The 17,410-nt window shown below is 64.3% G+C and overlaps 2 protein-coding genes across 8 annotated transcripts in view; both read left to right on the forward strand.

Moving 5' to 3' along the window:
• USP36 (ubiquitin specific peptidase 36) overlaps positions 1–4,446 on the forward strand; it is a 40,486-nt gene extending 36,040 nt beyond the window's left edge. For 2 of the 4 annotated variants that reach the window (XM_079323543.1, XM_079323540.1), the window contains 8 exons: positions 70–717; positions 1,304–1,407; positions 1,965–2,465; positions 2,708–2,835; positions 3,200–3,364; positions 3,527–3,642; positions 3,722–3,854; positions 3,940–4,446. In XM_079323543.1, coding sequence (XP_079179669.1) covers positions 70–717; positions 1,304–1,407; positions 1,965–2,465; positions 2,708–2,835; positions 3,200–3,364; positions 3,527–3,642; positions 3,722–3,854; positions 3,940–3,944 — 1,800 coding nt within the window. In that variant the 3' untranslated portion in view covers positions 3,945–4,446. The remainder of the gene's footprint in view (positions 1–69; positions 718–1,303; positions 1,408–1,964; positions 2,466–2,707; positions 2,836–3,199; positions 3,365–3,526; positions 3,643–3,721; positions 3,855–3,939) is intronic. The other 2 variants (XM_079323542.1, XM_079323541.1) reach the window with 2 other exon arrangements.
• CYTH1 (cytohesin 1) overlaps positions 1–17,410 on the forward strand; it is a 40,602-nt gene that overhangs the window by 20,680 nt on the left and 2,512 nt on the right. The window contains exons 1-9 of one of the 4 annotated variants that reach the window (XR_013776518.1): positions 5,064–5,157; positions 12,955–13,037; positions 13,711–13,775; positions 14,380–14,446; positions 14,600–14,718; positions 15,002–15,082; positions 15,167–15,279; positions 15,350–15,498; positions 15,591–16,823. Coding sequence is in view for 3 of the 4 variants with exons in the window: in XM_079323545.1 (XP_079179671.1) it covers positions 8,739–8,811; positions 12,955–13,037; positions 13,711–13,775; positions 14,380–14,446; positions 14,600–14,718; positions 15,002–15,082; positions 15,167–15,279; positions 15,350–15,498; positions 15,591–15,702 (862 nt within the window). In the remaining variant the exon portion in view is untranslated. Of the gene's footprint in view, positions 1–5,063; positions 5,158–6,668; positions 8,812–12,953; positions 13,038–13,710; positions 13,776–14,379; positions 14,447–14,599; positions 14,719–15,001; positions 15,083–15,166; positions 15,280–15,349; positions 15,499–15,590; positions 16,824–17,410 lie in introns of those variants that run through there. The other 3 variants (XM_079323546.1, XM_079323545.1, XM_079323547.1) reach the window with 3 other exon arrangements.

Genomic DNA, 17,410 nt, shown 5'->3' on the forward strand with positions numbered 1-17,410 from the left:
GGAGGGCAATATCACTGTCTGTGGCTCCTTGACTCTCCTCACTGAACTTCTCTCTTTCTCCTTGTCTAGAAGCAGGACAAGCTGCTGGGGAAGGGGCTGCCAGCCCCAGGTGATATTGGAGTCCCTGTTGCTCGCAGCTTTCTTGGGATGGGATCTAAGCTGACAAATGGAATTGCTCTGTCAAAGCTGCCTTCTCAGACCCCATCATCCAAACTGCCCCACAAGGCCACAGCCCTGGGCTGTGACACAGTCCAGAGGCCCAAGAAGCCACAGACACCTGGCATGCCCAGAGCAGGCTTCCATGCCACCAGCACCATGAGCGGGGCCAAGGCAGGGCTGCCCCCACAGGGCTCAGCCAGTGAGAAGCCACCTACCTCATCCAGGCTGCTCAAGTGCAGTCAGGAGCCCAGTGGGGCAATGGCCAGGACCCTGCAGAAGGATTCCTGGGGCAGCACAGTAGGGCAGCTGGCCAACGAGACCCACAAGGCCAGGAGCAACTCCAGCAGCTTCTGCACCTCTCAGGGAAGGGACTCTGGCACCCACCTCCTCGCTGGCCCTGGCACCAAGCTGGCTGTCCCTAAAGACTCTGACCTGGCTGCCCCCAAAAGCTCTGGGACAGCCACAGTGGAACCCTCCCCACTGGGCAGTGCCACACTGCAGTGGGGCAGCAGCACAGCCCCACTGCTGGCTAAGAAACCTGCACTCTCAGCCACAAAGGTGAGTCTGAGCTGGAGACTGGTGGGTGAGAGACTCTCTCACCAGAGACTCCAGTGACATCCTGTGCCTTCTGAACAGGTTGTGTAGGGCTGCTGCCAGGCTCTTGCTGGCCAGGGTGGGTGGGGAGAGCCCCCTAGCTCCTAACCCAGGGCTGTGATGGCTGCTCTCCCCCTCTCTGGGTAGGGGTGTGGGACCAGCCCTGCTGTTTTCCACATCTCTGGGTGATGCAGGGGATGGCTCCTGCCCCCTTGCCTGGGACAGAGGGGTGCCCCTGCAGTGGGAGAGCCTTGGCACCTTCTGGGGGTTGCCTGTCCCCTGGGGCAGTGGTGGGGGTTGATGGCACAGCAGGTGGGTGTGGGATGCCTACTCCACAGCAGCATTGGGGTACCACATATTTAAATTTCTTTTTTTTTTACCTTTGTTGTTTTAACTGAACACATTTCTGATTCCCACACTTCCCTGTCCCTGCCTGTGTCTCTCCTCCCCTTTCTCTGGGCTCCCCTTTTTCTCTTGGCTCATGGAAACCTCAGTGTTAGACCACACTTTTTTTTTTTTTTGACATTTTTATTTATGTCAATAACTGCAGGGCAAACCCTCTCAGAAGGTGAGCCTGAGTGACCACCAAGCACAGTCCCAGCCCTCAGCCACCACCCATCCTGACTCCACTGCTGGGCCTCTGGGCAAGCCCAGGTAAGCAGTGCCATTGCTCCCACATGGCAGGAAGGCCAGTGACAGCCTTGGGTGCTCCTGAGAGTGTCTGTGTGGCCTTGCAGCCAGCTTTTCTGTTCTCTAGGGCTGGCAGGGCTTGCTCCAGATATGAGAAGAGCTGACTTCAGCACAGAGTGGGAGGGAGCTTTGCAGGCCCTGACTAATGTCCCATGGGATCAGGAGGCACCAGCCTGTTCTAGATCTTGCTCTGGATCTCCCTTGTAGCCTTCAGCAGCAGGATGTGCTGCAGCAGCACCCACTCTTTCCTGGTCTGCTGTGGGACCTGTGAGTGCTAGCAGAGCAGCATCTGATTGCAGTTTTGTGGACAAGATGGCAGCAGTTGGGTGTCGTGCTTCTGCCCCTCAGGGGAAGGAGGAAGAGAGGGGTTTCCAGGCTTTGGGATCACCCTCTCTTCTGTTCTTCAGCTGCTCTTGAACTTCCCAGTCCTGAAAAGTGCCTTCAGCTTTGTGCTCAGCTGCCAGCCTCCCTGCTGACCCCAGTTCCACTGCCCACACCTCACACCACCTTCTTTCTGGCAGCAGGGAGACGGGGTCTGGCCAGCTGGAGCCGGAGGGGTCCCTCAGGAAGAAGCGTCGGAAGAGGAAACATCGCAGCACTGACAGGAGCCCTTGTGCTGTGCCTGGGAAGGACGTGGATGGAGTCTCCAGCCCTCCCAAGAAAGAGAGAATTGTTTCTCCAGAGGGCTTCAAGGACAAAGACTCCAGGCCCCACAAGAAGGAGAGCTCTCAGAAGGACTTCACTGAAAAAGACTCCAGGCCCCCCAAGAAGAAAATTGTTTCTCCAGGGGACTTCATGTCTGTCATGGGGAAGGAGGTGGCAGACAGGGGTCTCAGCCATGGTCCAGACTGTCAGGACATGAAGAGTGGGCCCAAGCAACATGTGCCAGAGCCCAGTATTGACCTGGGCATGGAGCCAACTTTCCCCCTCAGGAGGAAGAAAAAGAAAAAGAAGAATAGGAACAAAGACAGGCCTTTGCAGAAGACAGAAGAGTGCAGCTCTGGGATGCTGTCCTCAGACAGGTGAGGGACAAGGGGCATGTGAGAGGCTGAGGTCAGGCTCCCTGGGCTGTCACTGGGGGCTTCTCATCTTTCTGCAGGTGGGCTGCACTCAGCAGGCATCCAGCTGAAACACCCACCTGCTGTGGGTGGGTTCACCTGTCCCTGAGCACAGTGCAGGTGTCTCTGCCCTGCTGCTCGCTGGGGAGCTCAGGCTGTCCCACTCTGGTCTGGCTGGAGTGAGCTGACCCTGCTGCCTTCCCCAGCTCCAGGACAGCTGAGGCAGAGCCCTGTGAGACACAGCAGAGCGTGGAGGCTGGAGAGCACAAGCACCGCAAACGCAGGAGGACAGAGAGCCCCAGCACTGTCCCTGCCACCATCCCCAGCACCCCAGGTGTGACCTCGTGCCCTGTCTGCTGCCTGGCACGGCCAAGCCAGCAGCTTGTGTGCCCAAGAGCCCCCTTGGAGCACTGCTGTGCCATCTCCAGTGCTTGCTGGTCCCACAGCTGCCTGGCAGTGCCTGTTGTCCTGCCCTCTTGGCCTGTCCCAGGCCTTGCCTGTGCCCTGGAGGAGGAGGTGGGGGAAGCCCCTTTGATTGACCCCCAGGACAGGCTGAGAGTGTGCCCAAACACTCTCAACTATCAGGACCTTGTCTGTCCAAATGGTATTTCCTGGGATGAGATTGCTTTGGAGAAGGGGGGGGACACGGTAGCTCCCCTTGCTTCCCTGGCTCATCCTCACCCTGCCTGTTTCTGCAGTGGCAGCACATCCCAATGACAGCCAGACTGGGGATGAGAGGCACTCCCTGGCTGCTGTGAGCCCTGTGGCCAGCAGCTGGGCTGGCACAGCCCCTGAGGACCAGGGGTCCAGCGTGGTGGACAAGCTGCTCCAGAATTCCTTGGACAGGGCTTATGGCAAACAAGGTAATCTTGTCTCACCTGGGTGGACATATGGCCACGCAGCCACTCTGCCCTAAGCCCTGGATGGGGGCAGACACCCCCCAGCTCTGGCTGGGGTGGCACAGTGTGGGGAGCTGGAGCAAGGGGCTCAGCCTTGGTGCTGCTGCTGACTTTGCTGCTCTGCAGTCCTGACCTGGCAAGGTGGGATTTCGGCTGTGAGCCAGGATGCCATTCGGGACACAGCGCGGGCCCAGAGCACGACTGTCATTGATGAGTGGGACCAGGAGTTTGACAAAGGAAAGGTGGGTGCTGGGCTGGGGTGGGTGGGAGGAGGCTGGGGCCTCTGCACTCTGACCTGAGCACTCTCCTACTTCTGCACAGGTAAAGAAAATAAAGAAGATGAAGCAGGAGAGGAGGAGAGACTCAAATCCGTTCCAGAAACTGCAGAACAAGCGCAACTTCTGGCTAATGTCACATCCTGCCAAGATGGCCAGCCTGGGCCACCGGCTCTCAGGTCAGTGAACCAGGGGCACAGCGAGCCGGGGCAGAGGGGATGGCAGCCTGATGGGGGCTGACAGACACTGCTCTTTGCTTCACAGGTTGAGATCTGCATCCCAGCTGCTCAGGGAGCAGCCCCAGGTCAAGGACCGAGGGCAGCACTGTCCTGCGAGCTGTTGGTGGCCCACGCTCAGAGGGGAGGGAATGCAGGAATACAGCCACAGCCCTGGGCTTGTGCCTTTTCCATCAGGGAGCTGCTTTTCCAGCTGCAGAGGAGCCTGCCCACTCTGCCTCGCCTGGGCCAGGCTCCTCAGCTTCTCCGTGCCTCTTGCCCTCCTTGCCGCAGTCCTCACCTGCGGGGGCTCCTGGCAAGTGCCTCAGGCCCATCCCTGTTGCTCCGTGCTGCTGTGCCTCCCCTTCCCCGCGTTACTGACCCTCACCTTCCCCTCATCCCCTGCCCCAGCTGCACTGGAAGCCTCCCCCGCCCCCCCGCCGGTCTGGCCCCGCGCTGGCGCGGGGGGCACCGGGGGGATCCGGCGGGGCCGGAGCGCTGCCACCGGGGCTTCGGGCATCGAAGGATGGAACGGAATAAATCCCGGTCTTTGTCACCCGTGTGATCCGTGCGGTCGCCAGGGGCGAGCCGTGGGAGGGGGACCGGGCCGGGGAAGGGACACAGGGACTGGGGAGGGGACACCGAGATTGAGGAGAGGGCACCGGGACTGAGGAGGGGACACCGAGATTGAAGAGAGGGCACCGGGACCGGGGAGGGGACACCGAGATTGAGGAGAGGGCACCGGGACCGGGGAGGGGACACCGAGATTGAGGAGAGGGCACCGAGATTGAGGAGAGGGCACCGGGACCGAGGAGGGGGCACCGAGATTGAGGAGAGGGCACCGAGATTGAGGAGAGGGCACCGGGACCGAGGAGGGGGCACCGAGATTGAGGAGGGGGCACCGAGATTGAGGAGAGGGCACCGGGACCGAGGAGGGGGCACCGAGATTGAGGAGAGGGCACCGGGACCGGGGAGGGGACACCGAGATTGAGGAGAGGGGAGGGAGGGCACCGAGATGAGAGAGGGCCGGGGAGGGGGCACCGAGATTGAGGAGAGGGCACCGGGACCGGGGAGGGGGCACCGAGATTGAGGAGAGGGCACCGGGACCGGGGAGGGGGCACCGGCACGGCTCGCGCAGGGGCGGGGCCCGCGTGGCTCCGCCCCTCGGGTCACGTGGTGCCGGCCGTGGCGGCGGCGGCGCGCTCGTCACGCGGGCGGGGCCGGAGCGGCGGCGGCGGGATGGAGGAGGAGGAGGGCGGTGGCTGCGGTCAGTGCGGGCCGGGGGCGGGCGGGGGGCTCTGGGACACCCACCGGGCCCGGGACCAGGCGCCGGGCTAGGCGTCCGGGGTCCCCGGTGGGCGGCGGCGGCTCTTCCGGGCGGGCGCGTTTGGGCCGGGCCGCTCCCAGGTGCAGTACCGGGGGCGGCGGCTCCGGGACGGGCGCGGATTTGGCGGCGGCGGGACCTGTGCCCGCAGGTGACGGAGCGGCCGCGGCCTTCGCGGCACCGTGCGGGCGGCGGCGGAGGGAGCGCCGGGCGGAACCGGCACCTGGTGCCCGGGGCCGGGCGAGCCGCGGGCGCTCCGGGGCGAGCTGCCCGCACGCCTTCCGCCGCCGCTCGCCCTCGCTCAGGTGCTCCCGCCGCCCTGCCGAGCCCCGGCCCCGCAGAGCTCAGCGCCGTTCGCTTCTTTGGGGCCGAGTGTCACAGCGTCCCGGTGCGGGAGCTCCCGGCTGTGCCCTGCGCCCCGTCCGGGGCTCGGGGGTTGCAAGGTCTCCCTTCTCACGCCCGTGCATTTTCCTCTCGCTTCCTGCTCCGTGCCCGCAGAGCGTTCCCTCCCGGTACTGAGGACCGGGACCGGGCCTGTGCCCGGTGTCTCCCGGGCAGGTTCCCGTGCAGGTGGTTTTGCCTCGAGCAGGGACTTTGCTGAGGGGGGCCTGGAGCCTGGGTGAGATCCGAGGCCATGGCCCCGGTGCCCGTTCCTCCTGGGCGCAGCGGTGCCAGCCAAGTGCCACTGCCGGCTGGGCTGGTTCAGGGCCGGTTTCCTGCCCAGCTGTGCAGCCGATTAGGAGCTGCTGTTCCGCCCCAGAAGTGACTGTGCTTGGCTGCGAGGGCTTCGCTGTGTGAGATAAGGAAGGTGCCGGCGGCTGCGGCCTGGCCCGGGTGTTGTCAGATCCAGCCCGTTAGCAGGAGAGCGCTGTGGGCAGCGGTCCTGCCAGCAGCCTCTCCTGTGTTCCCGGAATCACCTGGAAGACATCCCAGGCCGTGTCTCAGCATTGGAAATGTCCCGCTCATCCCGCTGCAGGGGACACAGGGGGTGCACAGCCGCCTCCAGCCCACCACTGCTCCTGTGCGGGGGCAGCACAACCCACGGCTGCCCTCGAGCCCTTCAGCTGAGTTGGTTTAGCCAAGGACATTGAGCTGAGGCCGCAGCATGGTGGGAGCCAACGGGAAGACTCTGGTGCGATTGTGCTGACGCCAGTGTCTGCCCCATGGCTCACGGCCTCTCTCCAGCCGTCTGCCTCAGCAGAGAGCAAATCCCGGGGTCAGCAGCTGGCGGCACAGATGTGTGCCCCCCCTGCTCCCACCAGGGCGGGGGGCTGCACTCCCACCCCCTTCCCAGCATCCCCCCATGGGAGCGGCGGTGAGAGCCCATCCCAGACCGAACTGACCGCGAGCAGTGGCGTGGCTCAGACGCCTCTGGACCGTGGGGAAGAGGTGTCCTGGTGGGGAACCGTCCTGGCTGCTCCTGCCTTGCTGAGCTGCAGCTCCGGTGAGAGGATGAGGGAGCACGGTCCTGTCCTGGCACCGTGTCCTGAGCTGGGCCCCATCACTGCTCAGGCCTGGCCCCGGGGAGAGGGGGATTGGGCAGTGCTGTAATCCCGCTGCACCCGAGGGATTACTGCTCACTCTGGCCTGGGGATTAAGGGATTTCTCTAAGCGGGGTTGATGCAGCCTCCAGCAAAGCAGCTTGTGCCTGGGGGGCTATGCTGTCTGGGGCAGGATGGGTGTATGATGGCACGGTGGGCTGTGCAAGGTGTGGGGATTCCCAGAGCAGAGTGGGCTAAGGGGCTTCTTGCCCAGATGGTTCCTGCCCTCCTCACCACCAGCCTGCAAAGTCCTGTTGTGCCAGTGGGTGCTGGCAGCCCTTTGGCACAGTTTAGCTGTTTGGGAAGCATCCTGGGACCCCACAGGATGTCGCTGGGGACCAGGAACTGGGCACCAGGGAACACTGCTGAGGGAGGAGCTGCTGAGGCCCCAGCCCCTTCCCTTGCACAGTGTGGGGTCAGCCTGGGTAAGGGGCAAGTTGCTGGGCCCACTTGGGGAGCTCAGGGATGGACTCGCAGGTCAAAGGCAAGAGGGAGTGCAGGGGTAGCACCAGGCTTGGAGAGCAGAGCCAGGGGCTCGGGCAGAGGCAGCTGGCCAGTTCCTCTGGTGAGGTGTTTGGAGCAGAGGACAAGGAGCCCTGCTGCTGACGCTTGCAGTCATGTCAGGGCTGTAGCTATGGTTTGTGAACACTCCACCTGGCCTGGACAGGCTGCAAGGACTGAGCCAGGCATCCAGGTCACTCTGTGTGGGAGATGCCACCTGGCCCTGCCTCGTCCCTGTCACAGACCCACGTGCCTGTGTCACACAGGGGTTTCTCCAGATGCCAGTCCAGGCCCAGGCAGGCGCTTGTACAGCACGTGCCCAGCTCAGCCTCCCCTGTGCCCCTGTCTCCCTTTGCTGCCCTTTTGCCTGCTGGTGATGTGGCAACCACTGCTCTGGCCCCTGGGAAAGGGGAAGTGCTGTTGAAAGCAGAAGGTCAGTCACACCAGCAGAGTGCCTGGCTGCCCTCGCAGCCCTGTCAGCTGCCCTTCTCCCCTCTCTCCTCTCTGCAGTCACACTGCTCCCAGGATCAGGAACTGCTCCTGCCTGCCAGGGTGCCCTTCCCCACCGCCTGCCCCACTCAAGTTACTCCTGGCTCAGCGATCCCAGTGGGTGCAGGGGCGGGGAGCGGAGCTGTCGAGCTGCTCCTGCCCTGACAGGCCCTGGGGTTTGTTACTCATGGCCGTGCCCTGTGCTTGAGATCGCTCCTGCTTTGAGGAAAGGAGCTGTCAGTCCGGTTTGGCTTTGCTCAGTGCCTGTGGGGTTGGAGGGTGGCAGGGTTGTGTATTTCCCAGCTGCACAGCTGTCCCCCAGCCTGGGATCCCGGAGCACGACCCCCCAGTTCCTGCTGCGGGACCCCCCCACACACCAGAGTGGGCAGAGCTTCTGGGGCACGGCCGGGGCACACAGGGCTGGCCGAGCCTGCCAGGGCTGGGCTCGGGCGCCGTGCCCCAGGAGTGGGGGCTGCGGAGGCACCCCCAGCCCGCACCGCCGCTTCTCCGGGTGCACCTTCCTCCATGCGGCGCTCGTTGCTACGCGACCGCGGCTCCTGATGCTTAATGCTCTAATACGGAGGGATAAAACCACTCTAAAAATACCCCACTGCCAGCCCCCCGCGGGGCCAGGGGGGCTGCCGGAGGGCTGCTGGGAACTTCCCAAACTCCTAGTCCTCTAAGTGGCTTTGAGGCGCCGCCGGGGCTCCGGCGGTGGCACGGGCTGGTGTGCCGGTGCGGCGGGGATTGGCTGTGGCTGGCGCGTGGGCTCCTGCGGCTGGAGCTCCCCTGGCAGAGCCGGCTCCAGCCAGAGCTCGGCTGCCCTGCCTGCGCCCTGCTCCGCAGCAGCGCCGAGCTGCCCGAGGCGCCGGCTACCTGCCTGCAGCCGGGGAGGGCACTGCCCAGCCGCGCGCCCCTGCCTGGCCTCTGGCCTCTGCCCGGCCCTGCCTGGCCCTCCCGGAGCTGCTGGCATCCTGCGTGGGACCCCGCGGCATGGGGACAGTCAGCGAGCTCTGCGCCTCCAGTTTCCAGGCATTCCTGTGCCCCTCGGTGGCTGCCAAGGCAGGTAGGCACGGCGTGCCCCCTCCCCTCCGTGCCGCGGGGCTCCCATCCCCCGGCAGGCACGGCGGTGCCCGTGGCTCCGGCTCCAGATGGCTCTGGCTCCATATGGCCCCCTGAAAGCAGCACGGAGTGTCCTCGCCGTCTCACTGCCTCCTTCCTCTGCCGGCCTTCCCCAGCTCGGGCCTCTGCAAGCACCGAGCCCCCGCAGGACAGACAGACAGACTGGGCCCCTCACTGGCATTGCCCTGTGCTGGAGCTGGTGCCGTGCTGGGACAGGGGGGTTTGGGAGCCATTGGTGGCGGCTGGGAGGTCACAGGCATGGCCGTGGCACATCCTGCCCTGGAGGATGTGTGGGCGCTCAGTCGCCCTCATCACAAGTGTCTACAGAAGGGAGGGTGGCACTCTCCAAAGGGAATTCTGTATAGGAAAGCCTGGCTCCTGCCATGTTGTGGGTGTGCTGACGGTCAGCCACCGCTGTGACCTGCTCGTTCCTGCCCGACTGGGGGGCTGCGAGACCTCCTCAGCTGTGGCTGAGCACTGGTGGGCTCTGCTTCTCTCAAGGCCTGGCACCTAAGCAGTGATGGGAGCAGCTGAGGGGCTTGCCTGGCTGTATTCCTTGCACATGCACAGTGTCTGTAGATATGGCTGAGCTGGTGCTTACCCAGCCATGCTGGAGGCTGGGGGTCCGTGCGTGGGAATGTTGGAGCCTTGAGCCACTGAGAGGTGGAGGGGGTTCCTTGGGGGGCTCTGGGTCAGGGAAGCGAGGTTAGTGGGGTGATGGGCAGAAGAGTGTCCTGAGCACAGGGTTCAGCAGCCTAGGAGGGCCTGTCCCCAAACCCTCCTCCTGATGCACCTCAGCTGCCGGTGGGGAAGGATGGGGCTGACGCAAGCCAGGGTGTGCACACAGCCGTGGTGAAAACAGGATGTGGTGTGGGGAGACAGGCAGGATGTTTCTGGGGGCCCCACGGGACCCCACCAAGGGGCACAGTGGGTAGCCGCACCCACGGCAGGCAGGGACCTGGGTCACCCCATGCTCTGCCTGACCCCAGGGCTGTTGTCCCTCTGGTGTGGGCTGGCTGCTGCTCAGGGGGCCAAAGGACACCCCGAGGCTTCTGAAGCCCACCCTCCCCGTACTCTGGAGCTGGCATTCTGGGTGCTGTGTCTCCATCTCGTGCTGCTGGGCAGGATTTAGCTGAGTCAAGGCAGCCGAAGCTGGTACGGCCTCTCCAGGCAACTGACAGGGACAGGGACGTGCTGGGGCTGCTCCCACTGCAGGCACGGCCCTGCAGCGCTGGGCTTGTCACGCAGGGTCCTGCACAGAGCAGTGGGGTCCCTAGAGACACCCTGTAACAAGGGGGAGCAGCATGCTGGGGGCTGGCATGGCTCCTGGTCCTTCTCCTGACTCCAGTTCTGGTCCCAGCCCGCGGAGGGGAGCGGGCACGGTGGTCCCGGGGCCAGCACAGGACCCGGCCGGCAGTGCAGAGGTGTGGCAGAGACGGGGGAGCTGCGGGGCTGGGGAAGGGAGGGCAGCTCGAGGTGTGCGGGGCCGGGTGTCCTGGCAGGCCCCGAGGAAGGAAGGGCAGGGCCGGCCTGGCTGGGGGCCGGCACACGGCGCCCAAGGAGGGGAGCAGCGCCGGGCCCCGCTCCCGGCGGCAGCACGGCACTTACCGAGCCGGTCACGGCGGCACGACTGGGCAGTGCTGCTGCCCGCTCCTGGCGAGGCCGCGGTGACACCCGGAGCTCATTGGCACCGGGGCCCTGAGTCACCGCGCAGGCACCGCACCGCGGGTGCCAAACAGCCCCGGCAGCTGGGCACGGCCAGACAGGGCACCATGGTGCTGCGGGCACAGCCAGGACAGGGCCTGGCACCATGGTGCTGCGGGCACAGGGACATGGTGAACCAGGACAGGGCCTGGCACCATGGTGCTGCGGGCACAGGGACATGGTGAACCAGGACAGGGCCTGGCACCATAGTGCAGCAGGCACAGGGATATGGTGTGAGGGGGCGAGCAGGGCCCTGTGCTGCAGGGCTTTGCTTTGAGTGCAGAGGGCAGCGCTGCCTCTGCTGCTCTGGGGTGCCGGTGATCCCCAGCACGAGGATAAATCCCTTTGGTGGCGCCTGCTGCCCCGGGCAGGTTCCTGCTGTGGGAACCCCCGGCTTGCAGTGTGCAGGGTCCCTCTCGTGTGCCAGGCTGGGGCAGAGGAAGTGTCTGTTCCAGCCTGCCATCCCCTCGGGCACTGCTCTGCGCTGGCCAGGCTCACGGGGCGGTTGTTGTGCAGAGCCAGGGAAGGGTTAATGCCGCCTTCCTTACCAGAAAAGCTCCTGCGTCTGGGGTTTCTCTTCCTCCGGCTGCTGCTGACATGGCTGGGCTGTGTCACGAGTGCTCAGCCTGCACCGGGGAGGGACCTCGCGGGGCTCGGCTGCAGCCCTGCCACCCTGCAGCGTCCCCTGCGCCCCGGACCCCGCTGGCAGCCCTGCCCTCTGCCAGCTGGGCAGCAACAGCCAGAGCTGGGGGCTTGCCTGAGGCCAGCTCCGGCCCTGGCATCATCTGGCTCTCCCTGCGTCAGGCCGGGGCTCTGGCAGCTGGACAAGAGGGTCCTGCAGCAGCCCAGGGATTTGGGGTTTGTGTCTCTGAGGAGCAGCTCTGACGCAGCTCTCCCGTCCTGTGCCAGCCTGGGCTTGCTGGGCGCCCTGGGGGCTGGCACTGGGGGCTGGTGCCGTGGGAATGGCGTTGGGGCACGGGAGGGTGCGGGGGTGCTTGGGCACTGCTCTGGTACCCTAAGTAACTTTTAACCTGGTGCCACGAGCCAGCTTGTCTGGCTCAGGCTTCCTGACTCGGGACACTGGGAGCATTGGGAAGCGTTGGCGTTGTGTCTGGGCGAGGGACGGTGTCGCAAGCCCTGGCAGCAAGGGCTCCTGAAGGAGGCAGCTCCTGAGAGCCCCGAGCAGAGCTGGGGCAGCGCTGAGCTCAGGGACTCGGGTGCAGGGTCACCGTCACCCAGGGAGCTCCACTAAGGCAGAATGGATGCGTGGCTGAGGACAGTGCTGGTCCAAAGGCACAGGGGGCTCTGAGTGCTGGCGTGGGGCAGGGACTGCGCTGGGGACACTCTGGGGACACTCTGGTGAGTCTGGGCTGCTGGCAGTGGTGGCTGTGTACATGGTGGCACACGAGACCTCAGGGGGTCGTGCTTGGGGCAGGGGAGGGTGTGACAGCCCTACTGACGCCTGTTCCCAGCACCCTGGGCGGGAGGTGGGGTGACACAAGAGCTGAGCTGGCAGATCCTGCTGCCGCCTCCCTTGGGGATGAAACTCTGGAGGGATGGTGTTTGATGTCCTTGCAGGTGACCTTCATGCACCACACAGACCCCACTGGCAGAGGTGGGGCATAGTAAGAGGGCTGGGAGCACTCTTGAAGGAGCAGGTGCCCTTGGGGACTGGAGGGAACAGGAATGGGATACCTTGTCACTGTGAAGGAAGGAGGTCATGTGCCAAGGAGCACTCAGAATGCTTCTGGAGCAAGGGGACCATGTGGTGGCCCTGGGCTTGAGCCTCAGGGATGGTGTTGGACAGGGGGTATCTGGCTCCCCAGGGTGACAGGAAGGTGTAGATGTCATGGCGTGCAGGTGAGGTCTGTCTGGAGGGTGCACCAGCTCCAGGCTCTGCCCCAGAATAATGAATCCATAGAGGGAGCTGCAGGGGTGGCCAGGAGCTGGTTTATGTTTGGGACTGGCCTGCTGTGGCAGAACAAGCTGCAGGGCTGCAAGTCAGTGTGGAAGCCCTGCTGCAGGGCACAGCAGAGCCATGGAATGAGCACCCACACCAGCCCGGCTGGGGTAGAGCAGAGTGAAATGGGGCTTGGTGGGGACAGCGGGGCCAGGGCTGGCAGAGGCAGTGCTGGAGGTGATCCAGGGAACCATGTTGGTTCCACAGTCTGAAGGAGCAGATGCCCTGGCCCTCAAATTCCTTTCATGCCGCTGGTGCCACTTGGCCCCAGTGTGGGGCTGGGGACGCTGCTTGCCCGCCCAGCTCCTCCACGTCCTGCTCCAGCCGGGCCCTCAGCTGCTGCCTGGGAGCAGAGGTGGTGCCAGGGCCTGGCAGGCTGACTGCCAGGACCACCCGTGCTGACCTGTTGGTGTCTGTGCTCAGTGCCCAGTGACCTGACCCCGGAGGAGTGCCAGGAGCTGGAGAACATCCGCCGCCGCAAGCAGGAGCTGCTGGCTGACATACAGGTGCGGTGCCAGGGGCCCACACACACCCTGTGCCAGGGACAGCGGCCTGGGGCCGGGGCACAGTGTCCCTGCCTGTGTCACTGGCAGGGCCTGGACCCCCTCCAGGATCCCTCATGCTGCTGCCCCACAGCTTTTCCTCCGAGGGGCTCTGGGGACAGAGTCCCAGCTGGGATGTGATCCCAGGTGACAGCCAGCTGTCCCTGCCCTGCCAGAGCAGCCATGCCTTTTGCTGTACCCTGCAGAGCTCCAGGCTGTGCAGTTGTGCCAGTGTGTGCCAGCCCCTGCCTGGCACAGGCAGGGACCATGTCTCTGGGCCAGGCCATTGCCCTGGCGAGTGCCTGTGAGGTCGTGGCTTATCTGGGACACTGTCAGTCGTGTCTCTGATTAAGGCAGCAGAAGCTAATTACTGCCATATGCTGGGCATGATCTGAAGGGATTAGGGGTAATTTTGTTAACCTCTGAATCTCTTCCTTCCTGCATGCTGGGAGCGTGGCAGTGCTGCAGGGATTAGCAGCGGGGGGCAGCCAGTGCCTCTGCCAGTGCCTAGAGCTCGTTCAGCCCCTGGGCAGTGCCTGGGGAGGAGGGGGGGCTGCGGGGCCTCTCGAGGGAGTGGGGCTGGAGGGTCTGTGGGGGAGGCACCTCCTGGTCTCAGTGCCCCTGTCTCATCCCACAGCGCCTGAAGGATGAGATAGCAGAAGTGACGAATGAGATCGAGAACCTCGGCTCCACGGAGGAGAAGTGAGTTCCCAGCAGCAGGAGCCCTGGGGCTGAGCCCTGGCCCACGAGTGCTGCTGTGAGCAGCTTTCCCAGGCCCTCTGAGCTCCTGGGAGAGGGATCCCAGGCTGATCTGCTACTCCCAGCTCTGTTTTTCTAAGCCCCAGCCCCTCTGTCTGGCCACAGCCACTGGCAGGCTTTGTTATTCTGAGCTGGTGCAGTCAGTACCAGCCAGGATTAGGGGGGTCCCTGCAGCTGGTGGGAGCAGACTCCCAGCATCATTCCCAGTTCCCTGCTAGGGCATGAAGACTGTCCCCTTCTGCCTGCCCCACTGCTCTCCCCAGAGCCACAGCCTGCCTGTGTCTGGGTGACCTGACAGGTGCTGTGCCTGCACCCCCCTCTGCTCAGGGTGACCCCAAGGCCTGTGTTCAGGGCCTGGCAGGCCAAGAGCAGCCCCATGGTATAGAGCACACACAGAGCAGTGTGTTGGCTTTGCCCTGCAGGGGTCTGGCATGGGGGCCTGGGTCCCCTTGGTCCAGGCTGACCCTCCCCACAGTGCACTGCCCCAGGAGCTGGACAGAGGCAGGGGGGTCCTGCTAGGTGCTCAGAGCTGCTTCATGCCTTGCAGGAAAAACATGCAGAGGAACAAGCAGGTGGCCATGGGCAGGAAGAAGTTCAACATGGATCCCAAGAAGGTACTGTGGGATGGGGAGCAGGGCTGGTTACCTGCCTCTGGGGGTGTGCATGGCTCTCCCACCTCCCAGTCCAGGTTCCTGGGGCTGGGCAGAGCCAGCAGCCAGGACAGGGGCAGCCACAGACCCCCAGATGTCTCACTTTTACCTCTGCAGGGCATCCAGTTCCTGATCGAGAACGACCTGCTGAAGAACACGTGCGAGGACATCGCTCAGTTCCTGTACAAGGGAGAGGGTCTCAACAAAACAGCCATCGGCGACTACCTGGGCGAGAGGTGCGCTTTCCTGAGCTCTTCTGGGCTCTTCTGGGCTCCTGCCACCTGGGACACGCAGCTCTGAGCTCACAGGGCAGCTGGCCGGGGGTACCTGGGGTGCTGGGGGTGTTCAGTTCATGGCTGGCCCTTGCAAGTGCCTGATTTGTGCGGACCATGCAGGGGGTGGCTGCAGCTTTCCCCCATGAATGAGTAGAGTCTGGAGAAGGGCAGGGACAGTGGAGCCTCTCAGCAGTCACAGGATTGCTGATCATGCATCCCTCGTGCTCTGGCTCTGTTCCCACAGGGATGAGTTCAACATCCAAGTCCTGCATGCCTTTGTGGAGCTGCACGAATTCACCGACCTCAACCTGGTGCAGGCGCTGCGGTGAGTGCGGGCTGGGAGCTGAGCAGGGCTGTGGGGTGGTGGGGATGTGCAGCCCCAGCTCAGCAGCACAGCTCCTGTCCACAGGCAGTTCCTGTGGAGCTTCAGGCTGCCGGGGGAGGCACAGAAGATCGACCGCATGATGGAGGCCTTTGCCCAGCGCTACTGCCAGTGCAACCCTGGCGTCTTCCAGTCCACAGGTGAGCGCCGGGCCCACACCCTCTCCCTGGCACCCTGCCCCGCAGCTGACTGTCCCCTCTGCCCCTGCAGACACCTGCTACGTGCTGTCCTTCGCCATCATCATGCTGAACACCAGCCTGCACAACCCCAACGTGAAGGACAAGCCCACGGCAGAGCGGTTCATCGCCATGAACCGCGGCATCAACGACGGGGGGGACCTGCCTGAGGAGCTGCTGCAGGTGAGGGCCGGGGCCAGGCTGCAGTGCTGGCCCAGAGCAGAGCCCACCACAGGGCTCCAGGGCAAAGCAGAGCTGATTCCATCTTGTACCAGAACCTGTACGAGAGCATCAAGAACGAGCCCTTCAAAATCCCCGAGGATGACGGCAACGACCTCACCCACACCTTCTTCAACCCTGACCGCGAGGGCTGGCTGCTGAAGCTCGGTGAGTGCCAGCAGGGGAGGGCAGGCTGTCACCAGGCTGCAGTGCCTCTGGGCTTCTCACAGCTCTCCTGCTGGCCTGGCTCTTCAGAGCCCGAGGGGGCTGCAGAGACAGGCACGGCCTTCATGGGGAAGGCTCTGTACATCCAGCCCTGCATCTTCCCTCGGCTGGCAGGAGGAGCAGGCTCGGAGCTGATGAGGCCCCGAGGAGCGGCTGGGTGGGTGTCCTGGGGGATTCTGCCTCTAGGCTGGGCAAGGCCTTGGGTGCAGAGCTGGTACCAGCTCTGGTGTCAGAGCACAGAGACCTGAGGCCCTGAGGAACCGAGTCCCAGCAGGATGTGTCGGAGCAGGCCCCGGGAGCTGCCCAGGCTGCGTGCACCCCCCTCCATGCACAGACCAGCCCTGCCTCACCCTCCCACAGCATTACACCTCTGCATCCCAGCTCCACGTGCAGGCAGTGCATGGCCTCCCCGCTGCAGCGCCGGCTCCCGCCGAGCCCCCGCGCCCTGGCTCCTGTGGCTTCTCTCCCTGGCACCTCGGGGACCCTCTGCCCGGGTCTAGCGAGGGGAGTGGGTGTTGGCAGCATCAGGCCCGGTGGGTGTTCCCCAGGGTTCTGGCTGGGTCAGAGCTCCTGGTACATGGCCAGCCCCTTGGGAGGGGAGAGCAGGAGCTGCCTGCCCTGGGAGGGGGCACAGGACAGTCCCAGGCTCTCCCATCACTGACTGGCCTGGCCCTGTGCACCCAGATTCAGGTTGGCACCACCGCTGGAGTGGTGGAGAGGCAGCAGAGTGCCCATGGACCCCTGTCCTGGGGGGCAGGGAAGGAGCCTGCCAGTCAGCCACGGGGTGGAGAGTCCAGCCCTGTCCCCAGCAGCCCCATCCCACCGAGCCACAGTGAGCCAGGGCAGTGAAGCCCCCACGGCCCCACCGCTGGCCCAGCCCCTCACAGCTTCCCTGCTGCAGCCCGGCCCCACTGACCCGCAGGGCAAGGGGGGGCTTTGGGGTTCCTCTTTTTTTTTTTTTTTTTTCTTTTTTTTTTTTTTTTTTTTTTTTAATTTTCTTTTCTCCCTCATTTATATGTTTCCATGATTTTGGCTCTTCCTTTCCTTGCCCCCAACTCCAGGAGGTACGTACCCCTCTTCCCTGCTCTGCTCACACTGCTGGGGCTTCGTTTCCTTTGCGTTTTTAATTGCTGGTGATGAGTCTCATTGCTGCTGCTGTTGCTGCTAACCCCACACGCCCGGGGACCTCGCCTGCTGCAGGACAGCCCCCCTCCACCTCCAGGCAGGGCCCTGGGGTGCCGGCCCTGCCAATGCCACATGCTCCCCAAGGCCCGTGGCCTCCTCTGCCACCCCAGGGGAGGACGGGGCCACGGTGGCCTTGGCTCCCGCCCAGCTGTGCACCCCGTGTCTGCACACAGCTCAGCCTGGCCGATGGGCCTTTGCCTCTGGTGACACAGGGGATGGGCACAGGTTTGGGGTCTCCTCAGGAGGGGCCCCAGCCTGTGCAGGGGTGGTTAGGATGTGCCAAGTGGCTGGAGCTGGACGGGAGCAGGAAGGATCCGTCTGCGTGGTGCCCTGTGCTGTGCTGAGGGCTCACAGCAGTGCTTGTGAGGCACCAGCCCTGTTTGAGTGCCTGCACCCCAAGGTGTCAAGGAGCCTTGGTGCTGGCCCTCAGACCTGCTCTGGGGCGGGGACAGGGGTAGGCTGCCAG

The sequence above is a fragment of the Erithacus rubecula genome (genome assembly GCF_903797595.1).
Source record: "Erithacus rubecula genome assembly, chromosome: 20".
Classification (NCBI taxonomy): domain Eukaryota; kingdom Metazoa; phylum Chordata; class Aves; order Passeriformes; family Muscicapidae; genus Erithacus; species Erithacus rubecula.